We start from the raw sequence: 27727 nt of genomic DNA on the forward strand, positions 1-27727 counted from the left end.
TGATATCCTAACTACTTAGTTTTGTTAGCTGTAAAAATATTACCAAATATTTAATTCAAAATGAAAATATGCCAAAAATATGACAAAATTGAAAAAATATGAGAAAATGTTACAAAATAAATATTTTCATCTTTAGAGAGATATTTTTATGCGATTTTTCAGACGTTTTTTCTTTCCTGCCAAGAGGCCATTCTGAATTAATGAGAACTGTCGAAATCAGTTCAGCCGTTCTCGACATATAAAAGATCTTTCAAGCATATCTTCTTTGATAGACATATATATCGCATATATTTGCTGTATATTCGATTTTTTGGATCTTAACATCAATGCAAAGATCAGAAGTAACCTTGTCATGGCTTTGTAATTTTGCCGGGATTTAAAATATACGCGGTTTAATGAAAAATTTTGAATTTTTTCAACAAAAAAGATATGGCCTATTTTACCCGCTAAATATTATCCGATGACCACCCAAATTGGTAGGCTTCTTCCCCGCCCAAAACTCTAGCTACATGCGAAATTCCGCGTCGATTGGTCTATAATTGCGACCTGTATAGCTACTGCAAAATTCGACATTTTTTCAGTATTTGGTCCATTTCAACCCCTTAATATTATGCGATCATCTCCAAAAGAAATAGGGTTCTATTCTGACCCTAGCCCCACCTCCATTCTAAATTTGGTGAAGATCGGGCCATAATTGCGACCTGTAGAGTGATTACAAATTAACATGGACAGACGGACAGAGGGACGGACGGACATACATAGCTAGATCGACTCAGCTCGACGAGATAGGAAGATCCATATATACTTTCCTATGTGGGAAATCAATATTTCGTGGTGTTACATAATTTGTGGCCCAATCAAACTTATAATACCCCCAACACATAGTGTTGTAGGGTATAAATATGGTGAAAACCATCCTAGACACAATACAAATTATTTTGCGAACGTCAAATAATGTGGGCTGCATCGTGATTTCAACAGACAGACGGGCATCGTTAAACCGACTTAGAATTTTATGCTGATCATGAATATATATACTTTATGGGGTCTTCGACGAATATTGAGGGATGTTACAAACGGAATGACAATGTAAATATACCCCCCTGATTAATTTTCTTTCAAAGTATGTAGTACCCATTAATTCCACACATTTCCGGTAAAAAGTGTGGCACAAATATAATGAGAACACATGCTGCCAATTTACAGCAAATTCGGGTTGAAATTGTGACCAAAACATCCAAAAAATATTAAATGTATCGATACAGTTATATGGGGGGCTACACCAAAATGTGGAAATTTTTAATCCTCAGACTAAATTCACATGTGTGTACAATTTTACCAACTTATTTGTTTTCGTTTGGAAGTGAGAGTGATTTCTACTTGTGGATTAAAAAACTCAGCCGAATATGTCGGATTTTTTGAGTAACTTCGATTAAAATGAAGTCAATGTGGTACTCCCCTCACACCTTAAAACCACTTGCACAAAGATTCGCCATGACGTATAAACTGGCGAAATAGACAATCTAAAAATGCGTTCTATTACAACATATTCGGTGTTAAGAGGTTCTAGGAACTCTATATATCGGGACGAAATTAATAAAATATTCCCCAATATATTTGAACTGTACTGTAAAGTCAAACTTGCAGTATCTGAAATATATCCAGTTAATATTTTTGTGTGTGCAATACAATATTCACCAAGCTCCTTTGAAAAAGAAAATACATACACGCACACACGTACAAACTCATATTCGTGTGTTCCTTGGGGCATTATCCCGAATGCTGCTGAATGTTGGCTTTTGAGGCTTGCATGCTATGCAGAAAAGCATAATGAGTAAAGTTTTGCGTTTTCAGTGTTGTTGTCACCGATGTTTTCTCTTACTTTGCCGTTTTTTGCTATGCAGCAAAGTGCATAGCAATAGGATTAACACAGGTCCCAACTTTGTTTAAAAGAATAGGGGTTCATTTTCTAACAAGATTGAAAAAAGAAAGAAAAACAAAAAATGGAAATTGAATGAAGGTAAAGTACTAGCGCATTGTTGCTTACTTTATTATTTCAGTATATAAATTGTGGTACCGGATCTGCCGGCCATGGTAGATGGTCTACAACATAGAGTTTTGGACTATTTGTTCATTACCTGCCACAAACTTTAACACTTTGTATATTTGCGGTTAATTAAATTTTAAAGTTCTGGGAAAAAAATGCCGCAATACCTTGCGATAAGAGTTTTCCATATTGCAATATTCCACTCAGATTTGGTTGTACTTAAAATCCATGCCAACCGTCAGGATAATTATGACGACGACAATTATGTTCACAAAGAGGAAAATGGCAATGACGTCCCCATAATGTTCATAGTCGTTGCGATGTTAAGTACATGAAATGTTCGTACAATGCTTACTTGTGGTAATATGGGGGCATTACCGCATAATCATGGTTTTTTATTGTTCTCTTTCTCAGCTATTTTTTGTGTTGCCTATGCTTCTGTATATGATGTAAGTTCTCAGAACAGAACTTTGTGATTATGTCAGAAAAAGAAAATGGGCTGACAAAGTGAAAATAATGTTAAGCTGTTAGCTGCGGCAGGAGTTCTATGCTTATAGATTTGTGAATTGTTCAGAGTGAAGAGTTAAAAATAAATCCGAACCTGTTATGCCTAGGAAACACAAGTGCTAAATTTTAAAATTCGCGGCATTTTGTTGACGTTTTTCACCACAAAATTTTATTATAGATTTTTATGAATGTTTTTAAAAATCGTCGAGCCAACAAGATTTCGTCAGCTTTTACAGAACGCCACCTTGTTCGTAACACCCCTAAATATTCATCGTAGACCCTATAAAGTATATATATTCATGATTAGCATAAAATTCTAAGTCGATTTACCGATGTTCGTCTGTCTGTCACAATACAGTCCACATTATTTGACGTGGAGCTTCAAAATTTGTCAGAACAATTCGTATTGAGTCTAGGATGATCGGTATGGAAAATGACATACATCGGTCCACGTTTTGTATATCCGCCATATAACCATACCCCTCGATATTCGATATTTTGATGATTTTCCATATTTTTTACGGATCTCTTTAAAATTGGTATTTGTAGGTCATAATGGGTTTTATCTCTGGCGGCGAAACATTGTATGTATAGGTCCACGTTTTTGTATAGCCCCAATATAACGGTAACTACCGATATTCGGTATTTTGATGATTTTTGCCACCATTTGTCTACAAACAAGTAAAAAAAATGTAAGTTCGGCTGGATGGAGTTCTGAATACCCTCCACAATTTGGGACGAATTTGATAATTTTCAAAAAAAAAAAAAAAAAACTAGTAAGCAAAGGCTATAGTCGGGCGGGGCCGACCATGTGATACCCTACAACACTACAATATGTTAGAAACCCCCTTATGTCCATTCCATCCATTTTGGAAGATTTCGCTTTTGAAATTATGTCACGGAGCACTGCCCAGATATTTCTCTTAGCATTTTGACCAGGGACATTTGTATTTCGTATCGGCTGTAAGTAATGTTTGTATTTTTGTCACACAAAAGTAATGGTCCATTCTACCCGTTGTCTTAAACTCTAACTTCATGCAAGATCTCGTGTCCTTTGGTTTCTATTTGTGACCTTTATAACGGCTGCAAAATCAGGAACAGTTTGAGTTGCTGGTCCATTTCAACCCTAAATATATTGCGGACATCTTTGAAAATAATTGGCTTAGCCCTTCTGAGCCTAACCCTAACTTTGTGAAAAATTTCGTGAGGATCGGACGATAATTGCAATCTGTATATAAATAATAACCCCAACCTGTGTTGTAAAGTGCAAAAATATTACAAAATATACACTTCAATATTATAAGTCAAATTGAAAAAATCGCATGCGATAAAAAATATGAAAAAATAAAAAAATGTCACAAAATACTACAAAATCAATATTAACATCATTATTGGCATCTTTTTATGCGATTTTTTAGATTTTATACTTTTATGCCAAAAGGGCATTCTAAATTTACAAAATTTGTCAAAATCGCTACAGCCTTTCTGGAGATATAAGCATTCTAGCTAACATCCCCTTCCTTTGTATATATACATTGTATATATTTCGCTATATATATCCAATATTTTTACTATCGTTACTATGTAACGGTCAGAATTGACTTGTTCGTCTATTTGTGATTTCGCCGGCATTAAAAATATTAGCGGTTTAATGGAAAATTTGACTTTTAGTTATCACAAATGCTATGGTCTATTTTAACCAGTAAATATTACCCGATGACCATCAAAATTGGAAGGCTTCTGCCCAGCCCAAAGCTCTAGCCCCATGTTAACTTTCGCTTCGATTGGTCTATAACTGTGACCTGTAGAACAACTGCAAAATCAGGAAAATTTTCAGTTTTTGGTCCATTACAACCCCTAAATATTTTGCAATCATCTCCAAAAGAAATAGGGTTCTATTCTGACCTTAACCCCACCTACATTTTAAATTTCGTGAAGATCGGACCATAATTGCGACCTATAGAGTGATTACAAATTAACATGGACAGACGGACAGACAGACGGACAGACAGACGGACGGACATACATAGCTAGATCGACTCAGCTCGGCGAGATAGGAAGATCCATATATACTTTCCTATGTGGGAAATCAATATTTCGTGGTGTTACATAATTTTTGGCCCAATCAAACTTATAATACCCCCAACACATAGTGTTGTAGAGTATAAAAACTAAAATAAAATCCGTTAACAATTTTGTCAAAATCTTTAAAATACCGGATGTAGCCGTCTATTGGGGTCTATACGACGACGTGGGCCTGCATAGACAACTTTTGTCATAAGCCATTACAATATTCAAATGCGAAACTTGAAAATAAATCGTTGAATAATGTAGCTAAAACCATAAAAATACAGAATATCTGGAGGTACCGTTATATGAGGGCTATACGAAGACGTGGACCTACACAGACAATTTTCTGTTATAGGCTGTAGTTTCCATTACGAAATTTAAAAAACAAACATGAAACATCGATATTGATCCAAGTTTTGATATAGCATCCAAATTGTATTTTGACTTTTTAATCGGTCCCAGTCGTATACAATTAAAATTGAGTAAATATTATTGACATATGCAATTGTTGAAATTTACCAGTTAAAAAGTACACAGTACGTTAGGCAATTGTAAGAGTTTTCACTTGCATAAAGTTAGAAAATATGCACCAATTTTGCATTAATTCTGGTTCTTTTTACTTTAGGCGAAAGGCTTCAAGATAAACGTGCAAGAGAATAAAGAGGGTTATAACGTTGTTCCATTTGCTTGGCTAAGAATTACAGAGATAACTACTAAGAAAAACAATGATTAAAGTGTAGATAGAAACTTACAATTAAAGACGGATAAAATAAAACTTTTATCTGAGTTTCCCACCAACTGTCAACAAGTACATCAAAGGACATTGCAAAAAATAATGGTACTTTAACAAATAGTGTGATCCACAGGATTGTACGTAGTTTTTTTAGTACTTGCTTTTTTATGCGATAGGAAGGAAGGAAGGATCTTTAAGAATCATCTTCTAGGCCTAATCGAATAATCGTCTTGTTTCACAACGTCGAATGATAATGAATGTGAAAGAATAGTACCCATTCCAAATCTGATTGAAGATAAATCAATTACTTGAAAAACATGTTATTCTAATGGCAAAATTCCTGCAAATTCCGTTATATTTCACATTTCATTGAAATTGGAGACACATATCGTGTTTGCTGTATTAAATACATGAAATAGGCCGAAAATATACATGGGAACTATATTCAAATCTGAACCGATTCCATTATGATTTGGCAAATTAATTTTTGTACAAAATTCCGTTACTCATTCCGATTTTCATTGGAATTGCACATACATATCGTGTTTTGTCCATCAAAAACACGAAATCGGCCGAAAATATGTTTGGGAACTATATTCAAATCTGAACCAATTTCAATATAATTTGGCAAGTTAATTTTTGTGCTAAATTCCGCTACACATTCCAAATTTCAGGGCTGTCTATAACCGATCAACACATTGAGAACGAAGTTGGAATTGAAATATTGATTTTAAATTTTAGCACTTTTCTTTGCACTGGTACATTAGTTGTTAATACTTAATCAAACAAACTCAAAACTTTAATTTTTTTACCTAACCAATTGTTATACCCTCCACCAAAGTGTGGATGGTATATTAAGTTTGTCATTCCGTTTATACATTTTAGACCCCACTAAGTATATATATTCTTGATCAGCATAAAATTCTATGTCGATTTAGTGAAGTCCGTCCGTCTGTGGAAATCACTCTAGCTTTCGAACGAAATAAAATTTTACTCAAATGTATATTATGTCTACAGGACTTTTGGTGTTTAAAATGGGTCGTGTAGGTCCACGTTTTGGTATAGCCTCCATAAAACGGTACCTCCCGATATTCGTTATTTTGATGATTTTAGCGACATTCACGTTAATTGTTTCAAATTTGGTATTTGAGGTTCGAAATGGATACTACAGCTTCAGACAGAAAATTGTCTGCCCCCATATAACGGTACCTCCCGATATTCGGTACTTTGTTGTTTTAGCGACATTATTCACCGGAAATGTTTAAAATTTGGTATTTGAAGTTCGTCGTCGTTTAGACCCTAATAAGGCGGCTACATTTGGTATTTTTCAGATTTTAAAAACTTACAGCTTTTTTACTTGTTAATATTAATAAAGTAAGAACACGAATTTAACTAAACATCTGATTTCTTGCTAATTATTACTGTTTACTTTTTTTTTCCAATTTTTAGTTGACTGAAATAACTCTCTCCTAAAATACATTGCGTTTTTTATTTTTCTTTTTTTTACTATTTACATCCTTTGGCACATACTGTAAACCCAAAGTCATGGTTGGATCCTTTTTTTTTTTTGTTTTGCATTCTTCTTTACTCATCCTTTGACTTTGAACATAAAGTTATCTCCGACAATCTAAGAAGTATTTAAATTAAATTTCTCAACGCAAAGCAAAGTTGTTTTTATATCCTTTCTTTACATAATTAATAATCACGGATTATGCAAACTAAGACCACATCTCCCTTACTGTTTAAGCATGTAATTATCTGTCTACCATGCGACTCTTTTAGCGATTCAAGATGGGAGAGTAATAAACGGCTATCATAAAACAGGGAAATGTTTAAGGTGTGTTTCATAAAGAAAAATGTATGAAGACAGTGCGGTAGTCACATTTCAATATTCCATGGTTTAAGTTTTTGCTTAACAATTTTCAAATTACTTGAAAACTTTATTATAGTCATAAGATTAAGTTTCCTGAAAATGGACACCAAGTAATATTGCGGGTATGATTATCATTGTACGTATTTTGTATACCCTACGCCATACATCTGGTTAGAAACTGCAAAGACTGTTTGTTTGACTCCAGTGTGAACGATACTGAAATAAGTGATAATAGGTCCAGATAGGGATACAGCTCTCATATATTTTCATCTGATTTTAGGATATTTATAAACTAAATACATAAAGCTCTCAAATAAAAATGTATTTTAGCACTTGCAGCTAAATTTAGCCTTAAAGCTAAGCTGAATTCTTCATCTTGGTATTCGGGTTTTTAATAGCATAAAAGTAAAAGTATTAAACAAGCTAATCGCTCGGTCAACCAACACGTGAACATGCCACTACATCAGGATCATGCCAAATAAGAGTTTGAAGAGTTTTTCCTTGAGATTTATTAATTTTCGTAGAAAATGCCACGTTGAACGGCGTTTATATTGCTATTGGAGGGATTCGAGATAGCAATACATATGAACACATATACTTCTCCGTAATAATGTTAACCATTGTAGACAATTTTTTCTATTTTGTAGATATAGATTTGGCGGACCAGATCCAGTCCAAATCCTTCACCATTTTACAGGTGTTGAGTGTTTGGACAAAAGTAGTATTTATGGGAGCTAAACCGAATTTGACAAATCCATTTCCAGACTTCCCTAATTTCATTGAAATTGGAGATACATATCGCGTTTGGAGTACCAAATACACGAAATCGGCCGAAATATATAGGAGTTATATCCGAATCCGACACGATTTCAACATACTTTGACAAATGTATTTCCTGACCGAAAATTCGTCACACATTCCAAATTTCAAATACATGAAATGGGGCGGAAATATATATGGGAGCTATACCCAAATATGAACCGATTTTAATATAATTTTAAAACATTTATTTCTAGACGAAAGTTTTGTCGCAAATTCCAGATTTTATTGAAAATTGAGATACATATTGTGTTTGGTGCAAATACAAATACAATCTGGTGAAAATATATATGGGAGCTTTATCCAAATCTGAACCGATATATAATGTGGCGAATTCCGTTAAGGCACATAATGGTAGATTCCTATGAAAAGCTACTTTTTCTAAATTAATGTTAAAATTTTCTAAATTAATGTTAAAGGGGCTTCACACAGCTTGTTATCTGAAAGGAAGTGTTTTATAGTATACAGGGTGAGACAAAAAACTGCAACAAAGTCAAACCCCATAATTTTATTATTTTTTTAATCTTCGGAAATAGCATCAAATTTTAGAATAAATTTAGATTTGTTCGAATTTGTCACCTTTGGCACGAATTATGGCCTTCAAACGGCCAATGAAACCATCACACGCTGCCCGAACCTCATTTTAGAAAGAATAGCGTCTAGTTTAACTTTATAAATTGTTGACCGCGCTTTAAAGTCGGCTACTTTCAACACGATGCTATGACTCTAACACGATGTGGAAACTGGCTTTTACACATTCCAATAGAAAATTTTAATTATAATTCATTTTTTTCGATATACCTCCGATAGGCTATATATAGAGATATAGCATCAGATATATTTCTATTTATATAGGCTATTTTACTATCAGGCAATGCTGTGGTATATTTGGATATTTGAAGAAAAATCTGTTTAGCGGGTTTTGAGTCCATAAATTACAAGGAAACAATCAAACGTACAAACATTTTCCTCTTTTTAGTTTGATAGCATACTTTTAGGCGCTCCAAACAATTTTTAAATACAAACAAGTAAAAAAGTAGAAAGTTCGGTCGGGCCGAACATTGAATACCCTCCAACGATTGGAAGAGGTTGGGAAATTTAAAAAAAAATACGTTGACAAATAAAATTATGTTGAAAATCTGTTTAGCGATTTTGAGTCTATAAATTACAAACAAACAATCAAACGTACAAACATTTTCCTCTTTTTGGTCTGATAGCATACTTTAAGGCGTTCCCAACAATTTTTAAATAAAAACAAGTAAAAAAGTAGAAAGATGCCAGCGATGGCCAATCGTACAGGCCAATTTCGCTTTTGTCCCCAGTAGCAAAGACCCTCGATTATTTACTCCTCCACAGCATTAGAGGAAGCTATCCAGTTGCAAACCATCAACACGAATTCCGTCCATGCCATTTCCACACATATTAGTAGAGATTGAATCGTGTCATAGAACAGTGTTGGCAGACCTAGACATATCAATGGCATTTGACTTGGTCAATCATGTCGTACTGTTTGAAGATGTAAAAAGAACTACTCTCCGATCAAGTTTGAAACGTTGAATTATCAACTATATGTGTGGACGCCAGTCGTACGTGGAATTCCGGACTAAGAAGTTCAAAGCCCGTAGGGTTCCCCAAGGTGGAGTGATATCTCCGGAACTGTTTAACCTCTACCTTTCGGAATTCCTCGCCCTCCAGTATCAAATATCATAGCAACAGGGAAATGTTTAAGGTGTGTTTCATAAAGAAAAATGTATGAAGACAGGCGGTAGTCACATTTCAATATTCCATGGTTTAAGTTTTTGCTTAACAATTTTCAAATTACTTGAAAACTTTATTATAGTCATAAGATTAAGTTTCCTGAAAATGGACACCAAGTAATATTGCGAGTATGATTATCATTGTACGTATTTTGTATACCCTACGCCATACATCTGGTTAGAAACGCATTTATTTTCTATTTAAGACTAAGTTATGCAAAGACTGTTTGTTTGACTCCAGTGTGAACGATACTGAAATAAATGATAATAGGTCCAGATATATTTTCAACTGATTTTAGGATATTTATGAACTAAATACATAAAGCTCTCAAATAAAAATTTATTTTAGCACTTGCAGCTAAATTTAGCCTTAAAGCTAAGCTGAATTCTTCATCTTGGTATTCGGATTTTTAATAGCATAAAAGTAAAAGTATTAAACAAGCTAATCGCTCGGTCAACCAACACGTGAACATGCCACTACAGCAGGATCATGCCAAATAAGAGTTTTTTCCTTGTAAATGTCTCGTTGAGCGGACTTTCTGTTGCTATTAGAGGGATTCGAGATAGCAATACATATGAACACATATACTTCTCCGTAATAATGGTAACCATTGTAAACAAGTTTTTCTATTTTGTAGATACAGATTTGGCGGACCAGATCCAGTCCAAATCCTTCACCATTTTACAGGTGTTGAGTGTTTGGACAAAAGTAGTATTTATGGGAACTATACCGAATTTGGCAAATCCATTTCCAGACTTCCCTAATTTCATTGAAATTGGAGATACATATCGTGTTTGGTGTACCAAATACACGAAATTGGCCGATATATATATATATATAGGAGTTATATCCGAATCCGACACGATTTCAACATAATTTGACAAATTTATTTTCTGACCGAAAATTCGTCACACATTCCAAATTTCATTGAAATTAGAGATACATATCATGTTTGGTGTATCAAATACATGAAATGGGGCGGAAATATATATGGGAGCTATACCGAAATATGAACCGATTTTAATATAATTTTAAAACATTTATTTCTAGACGAAAATTTTGTCGCAAATTCCAAATTTTATTGAAAATTGAGATACATATTGTGTTTGGTGCAAATACAAATACATGAAATCTGGTGAAAATATATATGGGACCTTTATCCAAATCTGAACCGATATATAATTTGGCGAATTCCGTTAAGGCACATAATGGTACATGCCTATGACAAGCTACTTTTTCTAAATTAATGTTAAAATTTTCTAAATTAATGTTAAAGGGGCTTCACACAGCTTGTTATCTGAAAAGAAGTGCTTTATAGTATACAGGGTGAGATAAAAAACTGCAACAAAGTCAAACCCCATAATTTTATTTTTTTTAAATTTTCGGAAATAGCATTGTCACCTTTGGCACGAATTATGGCCTTCAAACGGCCAATGAAACCATCACACGCTGCCCGAACCTCATTTTATAAAGAATAGCTTCTAGTTTAACTTTATAAATCGTTGAAGAAAACTATTTTATATATGACTCTAACACGATGTGGAAACTGGCTTTTACACATTCCAATAGACAATTTTAATTATAATTCATTTTTTTTCGATAAACCTCCGATAGGCTATATATAGAGATATAGCATCAGATATATTTCTATTTATATAGGCTTTTTTACTATCAGGCAATGCTCTAGTATATTTGGATATTTGAAGAAAAATCTGTTTAGCGCGTTTTGAGTCCATAAATTACAAGGAAACAATCAAACGTACAAACATTTTCCTCATTTTAGTTTGATACCATACGTTTAGGCGCTCCAAACAATTTTTAAATACAAACAAGTAAAAAAGTAGAAAGTTCGGTCGGGCCGAACATTGAATACCCTCCAACGATTGGAAAAGGTTGGGAAATTAAAAAAGAATACGTTGACAAATAAAATTATGTTGAAAATCTGTTTAGCGGGTTTGAGTCCATAAATTACAAACAAACAATCAAACGTACAAACATTTTCCTCTTTTTGGTTTGATAGCATACTTTAAGGCATTCCCAACAATTTTTAAATACAAACAAGTAAAAATGTAGAAAGTTCGGCCGGGGATGCCAGCGATGGCCAATCGTACAGGCCAATTTCGCTTTTGTCCCCAGTAGCAAAGACCCTCGATTATTTACTCCTCCACAGCATTAGAGGAAGCTATCCAGTTGCAAACCATCAACACGAATTCCGTCCATGCCATTTCCACACATTAGTAGAGACTGAATCGCGTCATAGAACAGTGTTGGCAGACCTTGACATATCAAAGGCATTTGACACGGTCAATCATGCCGCACTGTTTGATGATGTGAAAAGAACTACCCTCCGACCAAGTTTGAAACGTTGAATTATCAACTATATGTGTGGACGCCAGTCGTACGTGGAATTCCGAAATAAGAAGTCCAAAGCCCGTAGGGTTCCCCAAGGTGGAGTTATATCTCCGGAAGATCTGTTGCGATGTTCCATATAGGTGTTTCATCGAAAATCACATTAAAACTTTCTGCAAACGTAGATTTAGCACCCAATTTGCTATAGCTATTATATTTTGTAATAGTTATTTAAAAAAACAAGTAAGCCATGGCTAAAGTCGTGCGGGGCCGACCATGTGATACCCTACAACACTACAATATGTTAGAAGCCCCTTTATGTTCAAATCCATTTTGGAAGATTTCGCTTTTGAAATGATGTCACGAAGCACTGCCGAGACATTACCCTTAGCATTTTGACCAGGGACATTTGCTGTTAGTTGTTGTGGTCCATTTTACAGCTAAATATAATCCAGTGGTCATTCAAAATGCTAAAATTCTTCCCTGTCCTTAACTCTCTTCACAGGTGTGTCGATTGGCTCCAATTTTGTGATCAGGAAATTTTTTCTGTTTTTGGTTCATTATTTTGCAATCACCTCCCAAAGCAAGAGGCCCCTCTGTATCACCAAATTTAGACTCATCTATATGATTTGCTTGCCTACGATATTTGGCTATATTCGTCAACGTAATCAGCATAAAAAGCCAGAGGTTTGCCATTTGCGTGTTTTGGATTTCGCCTGTTAGTTATTTTCAGCGTTTCGGTAGAATGGAAATCTAGGTATTTTTTCACACAAAAATGCCAACTTCTGTGTCGATTGGTCTATAATCGCGACCTGTAGAGCAACTGCAAAATCAGGAAAGTTTTCAGTATTTGGTCCATTTTAACCTAAATATTATGCGATCATCTCCAAAAGCAATAGGCTTCTATTCTGGCCCTAGCCCAACCTCCATTCTAAATTTCGTGAAGATCGGGCCATAATTGCGATTTTTACAAATTAACATAGACGGACGGACGGACATACATAGCTAGATTGACTTAGCTCGGCGTGATAGGAAGATCCATATATACTTTCCTATGTGGGAAACTAATATTTCAAGGTGTTACATAATTTTTGGCCCAATCAAACTTATAATACCCCCTACACATAGTTTTGTAGGGTATAATTATAGATATGTTTGTGGAAATCATCTCTCTTCATATAGTCATAACTTCGTCTTTAAAATTTACATTATTAACCCACATTGTTGTACCGATGAGAAATTGTTTACAAAAAAGTGCCCCGCAGGGTTTTATAATTAATCGAATCCTAACATTTCGCTACACATTCTTTTCTTTCCGAATTCCTTTTATTATTTTTTTTCATTGACCAGAAAAAACATGTTCTGCAACCCATACACGAGATTGGAATGAGAAATGTCGATTTCGTCAACTTCAGTATTTGTAATTCCTCTTTGAAATTGAAATTTTCAATTTCCTTTTAACAAGGAGCAAAAAGTGCAACACAACAAATGGAGTCGCATGGTAAATTAACTGAAAAATAAACATGCATACAAACGTCTGCTTTTCGTGTTTTTCGTCACAACCATTTGTCTAGTATAACTTGCCTCATCTCCTGGCACTATTCTCCTCTTTCCTTCATACCAGACTTGTCCTGTTTGTTTGCACACTATCTTCTTCAACTTACCTTATTGTCACAAAGGCAGATGCCGTCGATCGGCCATATTCATTCTTCACCGAACATTCATATCGCCCGCCATCGAATATTGTAACGTTGCGAACAAACAAACTACCCGTTCCACTGATTTCGTATTTGTTCGTTAACAAAACATTCGGGTCAATAATACGCCCATCTCTGCGCCAAGTAATCTGCAAACAAGAAAAATCAACATAAAAATCAATATCAGAAAAAAAAAAAATCAGAAGCCCCCACTGGACATTTGTTTGGTGGATTTGTAGTGGGGTTGGTTTTCAAAGGTATGACTGGCTGGCTGGCTTGCTGAAGCAGACATCCACCTTCTCCCGTTCGATTAAAATTGTCAACTCAAACAAGCATAAAAATACAACAAAAATCTCATTCATTTTCATCATCTGCCGAACTCACCTGTATGCCATCTGAATCCTCTGTTTTGCAAGGCAATTCAATGCTGGTTCCACTCAATGCATCCAGGTCGTATGGTTTAATAAGCAGCCGTGGAGCACTGTTTACCCGTTCCACGGTAACTGTCGCCGATATCTTTGTGCGCCCATTATCGTTTTCTGCTACACAGGTATAGACGCCTATGAAAAACAAACAAGAAATGAAAACCGAAATTTAAAAAATCAAAATTAACACTTGTCAACAGAAAGTTAAGGAGTGGAATATTTTCACTGGGGGCGAACTTATTAAGACCCCCAAAAGCAAATTGTTATGAGGTAAACATATAATTTTGACCGAGGCCTCGCGAATGTTTAGAAGCTTGTGAAATGCTACATAATTTTTTTATTCAAAAAACAACAAACTGCCGAATCTGGTTTTCTCCGATGAGAAAACATTCGTTGTCCAGCAGTTTGTAAACAAACAAAATGATCGTGTTTACTTGCCAAAGAGGTCAGCTGAAAATGTTCACGTTCAGTTGGCGCCGGCCATAGTGATGTTATGGGCCGCCATAAAAGCCGATGGTGCTCTCCGCTCGTATTAATCGAATAACTGCCAAATAATATGGCGAAAATATTCTGGAGAGTGCATGCCTTGGGCATGCAAACATTTTAGTCGCAGACCTTGGACATTCCAACAGGACTCAGCACCATCGCAAAATGAGGTTCCTCGCTTCATTTCCAGCGCACAATGGTCAACAAAATCTCCGGATACCAATCCGTACGACTTTTATGTCTGGAGTTTTTTGGAAAGCAAGGTTGGCACTAAGAATACCAAAGTGTCGATCGCCTCAAGTAAGCGCTTTGCCGGGGTTGGGCCAAAATACAAATTCGAACAAATGTAAACTTATTCTAAAATTTGATGCTATTTTCGACATTTTTTGCTTTCATTCAATAAAATTAAAAAAAAAAATTAATAATAATGGCGTCTGACTTTGTTGCAATTTTTTTATCTCATCCTATATAACTCCCATATATATCTTCGTCCGATTTGCTTCTTTGTGCACAAAACGTGTAATATCAGCCCAAATGATATGGAATTTTGCACTTACATACTAAATTAGGCCTGAAAATAAGTATGCGAAATTTGATCGAAATCGGTTCAAATATTGCTATAGCTCCCATATATATTGTTCAACCGATTTGTTATTTTTGTCTTCCGCAGCCATAATATGCACTCCATAATAACGATATTAATAAAAATCTCTATTGTAAGTTCATAATGGGAACTGCAGTCTGTAACAGAAAATTTCCTATGCAAATCTACGTTTTCATATATCGGTATTTATGATTTTATCAGTATTTTTCAACAAAGCAGCAAATTCCTTCTAAAAGGTGTGGGGTATTCAAAGTTTGATCCTGAGGAACATAAAGCTTTGTTACTTGTTTTTAATGTCCATCGAATATATCCTATGAGTTTAAAATACGTATGCTACACATGCCAATGCCGTTTGAATAATTAGTTCAATGAAGAAATAAAAAACATTTAACGTTACCTTATTTGTCAACGTAGCATATTTAATAACAATTTTACAAATTTTTTTATGTGTTTTTTATTTTTTTTAATTCCGTTTAAGAAAGAAACATTTTTTAATTTAAACTTACGACTTAATAAAAACTACTTAACAAAAACTGTTATGGCCGCCAACTCGAAGTTGAGTTCCATTTTGCCGCACAGTGTAAACAGCCATAGTTTTACATTTAAGTAATTGTTTCATGTTTTTTTCTTATCCTTCCATTATTTTAATAAATATTTATTTATTTGTTATTCCCATATGAGTCAACTGATTGCTTTCATTGTAATGTTTTTTCCTCCTTTTTTTTGCGTTTACATGAAAAGTACAATTACCAAATAATGTATTATTTAATGTAACAAGTTAGCATGGGATTCAGATTGGACTAGCTGTTATATAGAAGGGATACATTTTCTGGATAGAAAGGTCGAGATTGGTGCGAAAGCGATTGCAATTTTTGCCGCATTGTCAATTTTCCAAAAAATTAGATCCGTTCAAAAATACCGAATATAGGAAGCCGCCGTTACATTGGGTTCTATAGGAAGACGAGGACCTGCATAGACAACTTTTGACATAGGTCACTACAATATACAAATACGAAATTTGAAACAATTCCGGTGAATAATGTCGATAAAATTATCAAAACACGGAATATAGGGAGGTATAGTTGTATGGGGGCTATATGAAGACCTGGAACTGCATTGTCAATTTTTTCTCATAAGCTGTATGGGTACTGCAGCTTACGAACTTCAAATACAAACTTTGAAACAAAACCGATGAATAATGTCCAAAATTATCAAAATACCGAATATCGGGGGAACCCATGTATGGCGGTTATACGACATCGTGGATATATACAGGCTGAGATGAAAAAACGTTAACCAACTTCAGACTGCTGTTAAAATTATTCCAGTGACAGCTCATTATATTGTTTACAAGCGTACAAAAGCATCTTGCTGAGAATTTTCCAGAAAAAAGTTATTCGTGATGAAATTCAAGCGTGATTTCCTTATATTTGGCTGGAAAACAACAAGTGGCTATCGTCAGATCACTCCTGCATTTAATTGTGAATCAATCGTTTGTGTATCGTACCATCGCTCGTTACCGTAATACTGGTAGCGTAGCCCGACGTCAAGGAAGTGGACGGAAGAAAACAGAAACATCAGCAAAAATGGTTCGAAGAGTAAAGAAGCGACTTAATCGAAACCAGCGTCGCAGTGGCCGAAAAATGGCTCGTGAGCTGAACATATCGCAATATTCCATTCGGCAAATATTTAAAAATGAGCTCGGGGTAAAGCCATTGAAGAACTTACACCGCAACAGGAAGCAAATAGACTCAAAAGAGCTAAGGAGTTGCTTAGCTTGGCCGAAAGTGGTGAACTGCCGAATTTGGTTTTTTCCGATGAGAAAATTCGTTGTCCAGCAAACAAAATGATCAAGTTTACTTGCACAAGAGGTCAGCTGAAAATGTGCACCTTCGATTGGCCACCAGAACTCAAGCGCCGGCCATGGTGATCGTGTTGGCCAATTGTCGCTCTCCGAGACCGCGAAAATATTGTGGAGGATGTATTAAAGTCTTGGGCACGCCAACATTTTGGCCGCAGACCTTGGACATTCCAACAGGACTCAGCATCATCGCACTCAGCACGCGCCATCCAACAATGGTTACAAAATAAGGTTCTTTGCTTCATTTCCAGCGCACAATGGCCACCAAAATCTCCGGATACCAATCCGTTGGACTATTGTGTCTGGACTAATTTGGAAATCAACGTTGGCACTTAAAAAATACCAAAGTGTCGATTACCTCAAGCGTCTAAAGGCCATAATTCGTGTCAAGGGTGATCAATTCGAACAAATCTAAACTTATTCTAAAATTTGAGGCAATTTCCGACATTTTTTGCTTTCATTCAATGAAATTTAAAAAAAAAAATGTAAAAATTATGGCGTTTGACTTATCTCACCCTGTATACCTTGTTAGGTCTAGAATTTTTATTTTAATGGGCTACAAACGGAATGACGAACTTAATATACCCTCCATATTATGTATGGTGGAGGGTATATAAAAGAATAAATGTTATGTGGGATAACTCAATAGTCGCTAGTATGAAATGGTTAGCCTCATTTTCACGTTGGATTTGCTGGCAGAAAAAGCTGCTAACAGTTGTATATTTATTGAGCTGCTTATTCACGTGGCTTCGTTGCTAGAGTTTACTAAATGTTGCCTTTATTCATTTGCTCATTACTCTGCGAAAGCAAAAACACTATCTTATTCTTCGAAACGAATTTACTATATAAATCTTAATGGGAATGTACAAAAAATATTTATTTTTATTTGAAGAATAATTGTGTTATTATTACCTGAATCCGATTCCTGGGCCTTATTCACAATCAGTTCCGTATTTTCATTTTCCAACACCAGGTGGTCGTTTTCTGTTGTTGCTGTAATTGGCTCACCATTGAATTGCCACGATATGGTCGGTATTGGATTTCCATCAGCATCGCATTCAAGAACGAAATTTTTGCCAACTTTTATTGTTTGATTTTGGGGAGCCATTAATATTTCGGGCAATTCTGGAAGAAGGGAAGATAAATGTTATAAAAGCGGAATGAGATTCAAAGGAAATGAAGTATTTTATATAAAAGAGTAATTAAATAATCATGGAAAGTTAAGGAAGGAGTTAAATTCGACTATGTCGACTTTTTATAGTAACAAGTTAAAAAGTATCAGTCGGGTTTTCCAACAGATGTATAGCCTCAGCCAATGTTCGATTATTTAAATATATTTTGACTTCTGTTATGATTATCAAAATTGTTGAATCGCTATGTAGTAGGTCCATTCCGTTTCGGACCTAAATAAATATGATATAATAATTGTGACGTGCCAGATTTGGATTATTCTGGTTACTTCCTTTACATTATATGAGGTATGTGATAATTTTTAGAAAATGTTAAAATGTACGTATGGTACCAGATATGGTCGAACGAAGTATTCCCTTTTCATACTTCACCTAACACAGATAAAAATATGGGTATGGGCAAAATTACAAGAAAATCGAACAATTATATCCCATTTCTTGCGAAATCATAAATTCCTTATTCATTCAAATTTCTGGTTGAGAGAAACATTTAGATATAAGCTGTAAAAACTCACTGATTTGTTTCGCAAGTTATGACAGATAAATTGTGACTCTTTGTGAGTGAGGTATCAAAAGGGGTTCGCCGATATATATGATCTTCACAATAGATCTTGTGTTAGCAAAAATGTTTGTATGTGTGAAATTTGAAGAGAATTGGTAGCTTATTTCGCTTTCTTTGAGCGTTTTGTTTCCAAAATCTTCAACCCTATGTGAGGGAAGTACCAGGAGAAATGGTCCGATCTCTACCATCTTTACAACAGATCTTGTGTTGATAGAAATGTTGAGACGTGCCAGGTCTGAATGGCATCGAATGTTAATTTCGCGTTTTATGAGCTTCATGAATATTTAGAAATTTGACCCCCTGTGGTGGAGGTACCAGAAGGAGTGGACCCATATATCCTATCTTCACAGAAGATCTTGTATAAAAATAATGGGATATGTGAAGTATGAAGAGAGCCGGATGCTTATTTCGGACTATATGATCGGTTTGGTTATTGAAAATTTTGACTTTTGTTGGGGAGGTACCAGAAAGAATGGTCCGATATCTACCATTAGATCTTGTGTTGATAGAAATATTGAAATATATCAGATCTGAATAGAATCGAATGTTAATTTCGCCTTTTATGAGCTGCATGAATATTCGAAATTTTGACCCTTTGTGGGGGAGGTACCAGAAGAAGTGGACCGATGTATCCAATCTTTACACCAGACCTTGTGTTAATAAAATTTTTGTAATGTATGTAATCTGAAGGCAATCGGACTCTTACATCGCGTTTTGTGAAAGTTTAATAATTATTCAAAATTTTGACCTTTTGTGGGGGAGGTACTTGATGGAGTGGACCAATATTCTCCATTTTTACACCTGACCTATTAAGCTTTGCAAAGTTGGAGCAAAATTGGATTTTTTTTTTGAAAATTTCGAACTTTTGTGGGGGAGGAGAAAGAGTGGAACGCTGTTGTCCATCTCCGAACTCGATCTAAGTTTGATAATAATATTTAGGTGTACCAAGTTTGGACCAAATCGAATACTCCCTTCGAGAGTTATTGTGCGCACCAGCCAGACAGACAGACCGACGGACGGACATCGCTAGATCGACTCCAAATGTCCTGAAATCAAATGATATATACCCTCTCTAGCCATATGGCTGAGTGTATGAAAAACAGCTAGATTTAAAATAATTGTAAAACCTATAAAAACTCTACCCTTTGCGAGTTCAAAATACCAAATTCGGTTTAACATCGTTAACTAAAATTCGACGTATGTACTTTGTCGACGTATTTCTCCACACATGTAAAACACATATATTCATATTAATGTTACCCAAATGCGTTGGGTGCACAAAATTTCAAAGTTGAACCTTTTCAACGTATTTCATTTGTAATACGGAGTTACAAAATATCTCACCATGGTGGGGAAGTTGAATATTTCTATACGGTATGTCGAACATTAGGTAACGCTGCTAAAATGTGGCAACGATTTTTGTTTTTAAGTTATTCGTGAAAATTGTTAGACCTGATTTAGACTATATGAGTTTACTTGTGGCAATTTTTATCGTTCTCCTTAGAATTTGCCTCTAGCATTTGTACACGGCAATTTGATTGAAACAATTTTGTTTTTCATCATTGCCTTTTCCGTCATTGTTATTTATATTTTGGTATAAAAATAAAAACACAAAAGGAATTGGCAGAAAACTGCCAGTTCAAGCAGTTTTTTGTCATTTCCTTTCCTCTTATCCCTCTTTCGTACAAACAGAGACTTACCCACGCCACTAAACTCGCCTAATGTAAATTTGGACTTGCTGGGAAGTTTTGTGCCGAACGAATATTTTTTTCACAATATAATGATAAACATACATACATACATACAATAGAATGTGCGTTTAAAACAAAGCGAATTTGTACTGATGTATCATCAACACTCGTATGCTAATAAGCTTGTCAAAGATAAACAATTTTCCACTGACACTTGCTTTGGGGACTTGTCTAGTGCTGGTGACAAAATGAGGTTTCATACAACTGCACGCACAATACAGTCATCCGCTGCATCTATGCATTCTATGTTGACTAAACATAGAAGTCAAACAAGAAAGCTGTTGAGCGTAATGTGACGCGATATGATATGACACGAGTGAACACAAGATGAGAAGATTGAAATGAAAAATGGAAATGAGCATTCCCCATTCAAAATGAGGATTTATAATTTGCATTTAGTGTCAAATTAATAGACGCCGTCAAATATATTTTCCATCTGTATATCAGATTTACATATAAGAATGTGTGACAGGGACGTCGATGGGTGGAGTGTGTTTCGATGTGAAGTTGTATAACTCAAATTTACTAAGTTAGTTTTAAAAATGTATGTTTTTGTAAATACATGATTGTAGTGCGTATTTTAAGATGATGTTTACATACTTTGTTAAACAAAAAAAAATAATAATAATCGAAATTGACTTCGATAAGGATTATATTAAAAAATATTTATATTGCTCGACTGGACCGATTTCCACTAAATGTTAAAATTCGGTTGAATAGGAAAAATAAACTCTATTCAATTTAGGCTGGTATTACATATATGGTGAGCAATAACCGTCAAATCGGATGAAGAAGAAGTATATCAAAACTATATAAAATCCTAAAACGATCTTATCTTATGCCCGGTTTCATAAAACGTATATATGGGAGCTATAGCTATATCTGAAGCTATTTTCAATACTCGGTCGGATGTGTCAAAATTCATTTGGACTGATATTGGCCATTTGTGCGCAATTAAACCAAACCACTATGTGGGATAGGGTATAATTAAGAATTATAATAAACTAAGTTAAAAAGTACCAGTTCCAGTTGTGCCTCAGCCTATGTCAGTTTAATAAAATATATTTTGAATTGTGTTATAATTATTCAAACTGTTGACACTTTATGGGAGATACAAGATATATAATAATTTTTAATGAATATTGTAACCTGTTGTGGGGGAGGTGCCAATAGGAGTTGACCGATAAATTCCATATTCACATCAGATCTCTGATTGAAAAAATACTTTTTTAACATACCAATTTGTATAGAATCGCTGACTTATTTCGCAAGTTATGAGAGATGTAAATATTAAAAATTCTAACCCTTTGTGGGCTGTGAAATTTTTGAAATTTTGTGTGTACAAATCTCCGAACTCGATCTAAGTTTGATAATAATATTACGATGTACCAAGTGTGGATCAGACAGATAGATGGACGAATACCCCTTTATTGACTTCAAATGTGCTGAAACGGATTTGGTCCAAAGAGACCTAGAGTCTAAAACCGTTATTTCAATGGGTCACGTTTTGGCCATATCAAATGATATATACCCCTATCTCCATATGGTCGAGGTATTGGTGTTTAATGGTATCCTTGTCTTCTTTGATGTCTATTGAATCGATATATCGATAGTGTATCGATTACTTTCTCTTCTCTCTATGTCCAATATCCGTACATTAGCAAAATCTACAATATTCTCACATCCTTTTATTTTCTTAGATCTTCTCTCCTTGCCTTTCTTAACATTCTGCTTATGTTAAGTATTCCCTTCGTTGTGCCAAGCTCTTTAAATTTTAAATTTTTTTTGAACTCAGTGGTAATGAAGAATGTATTTGGTTTAGATCATCGTCGATTTCTCAAATGGGTAACCATTATTGCCTTCATAAAATAATACACATTTGAGTACTTTCTATCAGCTATATTTTACAGAGAGTTCGAGTTACAATCAAATGTTACGCATTAAATCAAGTAATAGATTTAAACAATGTATAGAGCGCGTCTGTGTGATAATTCGTGTAAACTATAGGTAAACTCGTTTCACAACATATTTTGCGTTCTTAACTTGAAACCCCTTCGAAACAAAATCATGCCTACGTATCTGGTATATGGCGTGTGCCAGAAACATTCAACATTTTCCAATACAAGTATGTACGTTAGGGTGGTACGAAAACGTCCTACCATCATTAATATGAAAATCCTTTAATAGTGTTCTAGTCTTCAAAAGAACTGAATACGTGTTAACAACTTTTCGCTATAGATGATAAAATAAAAATCGATTGAAAACATATTACTCTCTGGGAGAAGGCTATTATGTTTAAATAAGTCACGAAATTGTACATGCTATAAAGGTGAGGATCACAATATAAGCCTATAATTTTTGTAGAGTATAGGCAAATATACAGTGTTACTTAGACAGAGTAAAAACCAAAAATTGATCTGTAGTGGAATTCTCTAACTCAGTTTTTGAGTTACCGACAAAAGTCGATAAAATTGAATTGTGATGATCTGCATAGAATCATATTCTGAGTCGATTTATGCATGTCCGTCCGTCCGTCTGTCCATGTATTTTTGTAAACAAAGTACAGGTCGCCCGATCGAGATGAAATTTTTCACAAATCATTTGTTTGGCCCAAGGACGAACCCTATTGAAATTGGAGATAATCGGTCAAAATTTAGATATAGCTCCCATATATATCTTCGTCCGATTTGCCTTTTATTGTGCACCAAACGTGTAATATCAGTCCGAATTGAATGCAATTTTGAATATACACCCAAATTAGGCCTGAAAATATGTGTGCCAAATTTGATCGAAATCGGTTCAGATATAGCTATAGCTCCCATATATATTGTTCATCCGATCTGTTATTTTTGTCCACCGCCGCCGTAATATGCACTCTGCAGCAACAATATTTGGGGAAATATATCAAATACAGCTCAGAAATACATTTTCTAAACTTTATCGAGATCGGTTCAGATTTGGATATAGCTCCCATATATAACTTTGACCGATTTACCTTTTATTGTGCACCAAACGTCCAATATTTGTCCAAATGGGATGGAATTTGGCACTTACGACCGAATTGAGTCTAGAAGCTAGTATGTCAAATTTGGTGAAGATCGGTTCAGATATAGCTATAGCTTCCATATATATTATTCATCCGATTTGTTATATTTGTTACCCACAACCGTAACATGCACTCCGTAACAACGATATTCAGGGAAATATATCAAATACAGCTCGGAAATATCTTTGCCAAATTTTATCGAGATCGGTTCAGATTTGGATATAGCTCTCATATATATATCTTTATCCGATTTCAAATTAATTGGGCAATACAATTCCGAATTTAAAAGATATAATTATAATCACAGCGTGTGTGATTGAGTGGAGCACTACTAAATTAGCAAAGTGGTGTAGGGTATCATAAAGTCGGCCCCGCCCGACTTTCAGACTTTCTTTACTGGTTTTTAAAATGAGTTAAATAGCGCGAAAAATTTATGAAATGTCTGGATTTTCTATCAAAAATAGGATCCTACGTGTTCAATTTTTCAATTTCATTGCTAAACTGGTTAATAGCTTTAATGCGCGAGCCGCCATGTACGTGTCTTCCAATCATTGGTTTTGAAAATATTCTGTTTTTATTTTTCAAAACAATAAATACATACACAAAATTGGCAGAAGACGGACACACTTAGAAAAAATTGCAATCAGCTGGTAGCTCTACCTTACCTTTTTATTGTACCATGGTCGCTATGACCTACCGATAGATACCAATGTTGAGAAAATTTTAAGCGGTATTTCATAGCCTAAATTTCTTTCGGTTAAATATACCCAAGCAACCCACACTAATGTTTGCAAAACTATTTTGCACTCAATCACTTTAATAGAGCTGATGTTTGATGGCTGATGTTGATTAAACAGATAGACCTCTTTATGCGGCATATTATTCAATTAACAGCATCATTATAATTACCAATGACAATTAATTTTTCCTTTAATTTATAGTAATTTTCCTTTGACTATCCTGTATACAATCACATGAAAAGTATGTTAATTAATTCCATTTACTTCGTAACGTATTGAAATACTTGTTTGAGACCTTTTTATACCCTACAACACTATGTGTTGGGGGTATTATAAGTTTGATTGGGCCAAAAATTATGTAACACCTCGAAATATTGGTTTCCCACATAGGAAAGTATATATATATCTCGTCGAGCTGAGTCGATCTTGCTATGTATGTCCGTCCGTCCGTCTGTCTATATTAATTTGTAATCACTCTACAGGTAGCAATTATGGCCCGATCTTCACGAAATTTAGATTGTAAGTGGGGTTAGGGTCAGAATAGAAGCCTATTGATTTTGGATATGATCGCATATTTAGGGGTTGAAATGGACCAAAAACTGAAAAATTTCGTGATTTTGCAGTTGCTCTACAGGTCGTAATTATAGACCAATCGGCGTGGAAGTTAGCATGGGGCTAGAGCTTAGGGCTGGGCAGTAGTCTTCCAATTTTGATGGTTATCGGGTAATATTTAGTGGGTGAAATAGACCATGACATTTGTGTTAAATAAGTCCAAATTTCCATTAAATATTTTTAATCCCGGCGAAATTCTGATCGTTAAGTAGATGCTGATAGTAAATATATCGGATATATATAGCGAAATATATACAATGTGTATATATAAAGGAAGGGGAGAGAATGCTTATATCTCAAAAATGGCTGGATCGATTTTGACAAATTTTGTCAATTCAAAATGACCTCTTGGCATAAAAAAATAAAATCTAAAAAAATCGCAAAAAATATCAATGTTGACGTTAATATAGATTTTGTAATATTTTGTGACATTTTTTTATTTTTATACCCTACACCACAAGGTGGTCAGGGTATTATGTCTTTGTGCATTTGTTTGTAACAGGCAGAAGGAAACGAGATAGACCCATAGTTCCTTTTGATGATCTGCATAGAATCACATTCTGAGTCGATTTATGCATGTCCGTCCGTCCGTCTGTCCGTCCGTCCGTCTGTCCATGTATTTTTGTAAACAAAGTACGTCGCATTTATTGCCCGATCCAGATGAAATTTTGCACAGATCATTTGTTTGGCCCAAGGACGAACCCTATTGAAATTGGAAATAATCGGTCAAAATTTTGATATAGCTCCCATATATATCTTCGTCCGATTTGCCTTTTATTGCGCACCAAACGTGTAATATCAGCCCGAATTGTATGGAATTTTGCATATACACCCAAATTAGGCCTGAAAATATGTATGCCAAATTTGATCGAAATCGGTTCAGATATAGCTATAGCTCCCATATATATTTTTCATCCGATTTGTTATTTTTGTCCACCGCCGCCGTAATATGCACTCTGTAACAACAATATTTGGGGAAATATATCAAATACAGCTCAGAAATACATTTGCTAAATTTTATCGAGATCGGTTCAGATTTGGATATGGCTCCCATATATAACTTCGTCCGATTTACTTTTTATTGTGCACCAAACGTCTAATATTTGTCCAAATGGGATGGAATTTGGCACTTATGAGTCTATTGAGTCTAGAAGCTAGTATGCCAAATTTGATGGAAATCGGTTCAGATATAGCTATAGCTCCCATATATATTGTTCATCCGATTTGTTATTTTTGTCCACTGCCGCCGTAATATGCACTCCGTAACAACGATATTCAGGGAAATATATCAAATACAGCTCAGAAATATCATTGCCAAATTTTATCGAGATCGGTTCAGATTTGGATATAGCTCCCATATATATCTTTATCCAAATGGCAATACAATTCCGAATTTAAAAGATACATATGCTTCGGCATATTTAGTTCTTTGAACTTTAAGTTATAATTATAATCATAGCGTGTATGATTGAATTCTCCCATAAAAAACTTTTAATTATTAAGTGGAGCTCTACTAAATTAGCAAAGTGGTGTAGGGTATCATAAAGTCGGCCCCGCCCGACTTTAAGACTTTCTTTACTGGTTTAATATATTTTATGGTATGCGATTTTTTCAATTTGACTTAATATTGAATTCTATATTTTGTAATATTTTTTCACCTTACAACACTGGTTGGTGTTATTGGTGTCTTCAATTATCGTCCGATCCTCACGAAAATTTTCACAAGGGTAGGGTTAGGCTGAGAAGGGTTAGACTTATTGATTTCAAAGATGCCCGCAATATATTTAGGGGTTGAAATGGACCAAAATAGAAAAAAAACCTGATCACAAAATTGAAGCCAATCGACTCGCCTGAGAAGAGAGCTAAGGGCGGGGAAGAATTCTAGCATTTTGGAAGACCATTGGACCATAATTTCAAAAGCGAAATCTTCCAAAATGGATTTGGGCATAAGGGGTTTTTAACATATTGTAGTATTGTAGGGTATCCCCCCGCACGACTATAGCCTTTGCTTACTTGTTTAATATTGTTCTTAAATACAGGACTGCGAAGTCGGATCCAAAGTCTATGAATTGGACAATCATTGTAGAGTCTTTGTGTTGAAAATAAGTATTAATAATACGGATTTTTCAAATATTACGAATTTTTTTTTTCCAAAATTTGACAATAGTCTACATAAACATGGTACTACAACAGTGTTGTAATTCGTACAGCTATGTGAAAAGTTATTGAACAAAATTCATATCACTAATTTGCACAAAAAGTGCCACATCTCAAAAAAAATCAGTTGAATTTGATTTTCCAAATTAATATAACTACATAGACCAATTTTCCAAAGAGATATCATAGATATCAACATGAAAATTTGAAGAAGAAGAATAAATTAGATTCGTAAAAAAATGAATTGCTATACCAAACAAGTAAGCAAAGGCTATAGTCGTGCGGGCCGACCATGTAATACCCTACAACACCACAATATGTTAGATGCAACTTTATGTCTAAATCCATTTTGAAAGTTTTCGTTTTTGAAATGATGTTATAGAGCACTGCTCAGATGTTACCCTTAGCTTTTTCCTTTAGCACTCCGTCAGTTATTCAAA

The 27727-nt window shown here is 34.8% G+C and overlaps 1 protein-coding gene across 3 annotated transcripts in view; it reads right to left on the reverse strand.

Moving 5' to 3' along the window:
* The window catches only part of LOC101887365 (peroxidasin), a 172676-nt gene that overhangs the window by 20189 nt on the left and 124760 nt on the right, over nt 1-27727 (reverse strand). For all 3 annotated transcript variants that reach the window (XM_005190782.4, XM_005190783.4, XM_005190781.4), the window contains exons 7-9: nt 18142-18354; nt 14238-14413; nt 13821-14002 (exon numbers count right to left, since the gene is read on the reverse strand). In XM_005190782.4, the coding sequence (XP_005190839.1) occupies nt 13821-14002; nt 14238-14413; nt 18142-18354 (571 nt within the window). The remainder of the gene's footprint in view (nt 1-13820; nt 14003-14237; nt 14414-18141; nt 18355-27727) is intronic.

Source organism: Musca domestica, unplaced genomic scaffold (genome assembly GCF_030504385.1).
Source record: "Musca domestica strain aabys unplaced genomic scaffold, Musca_domestica.polishedcontigs.V.1.1 29, whole genome shotgun sequence".
Taxonomy (NCBI): domain Eukaryota; kingdom Metazoa; phylum Arthropoda; class Insecta; order Diptera; family Muscidae; genus Musca; species Musca domestica.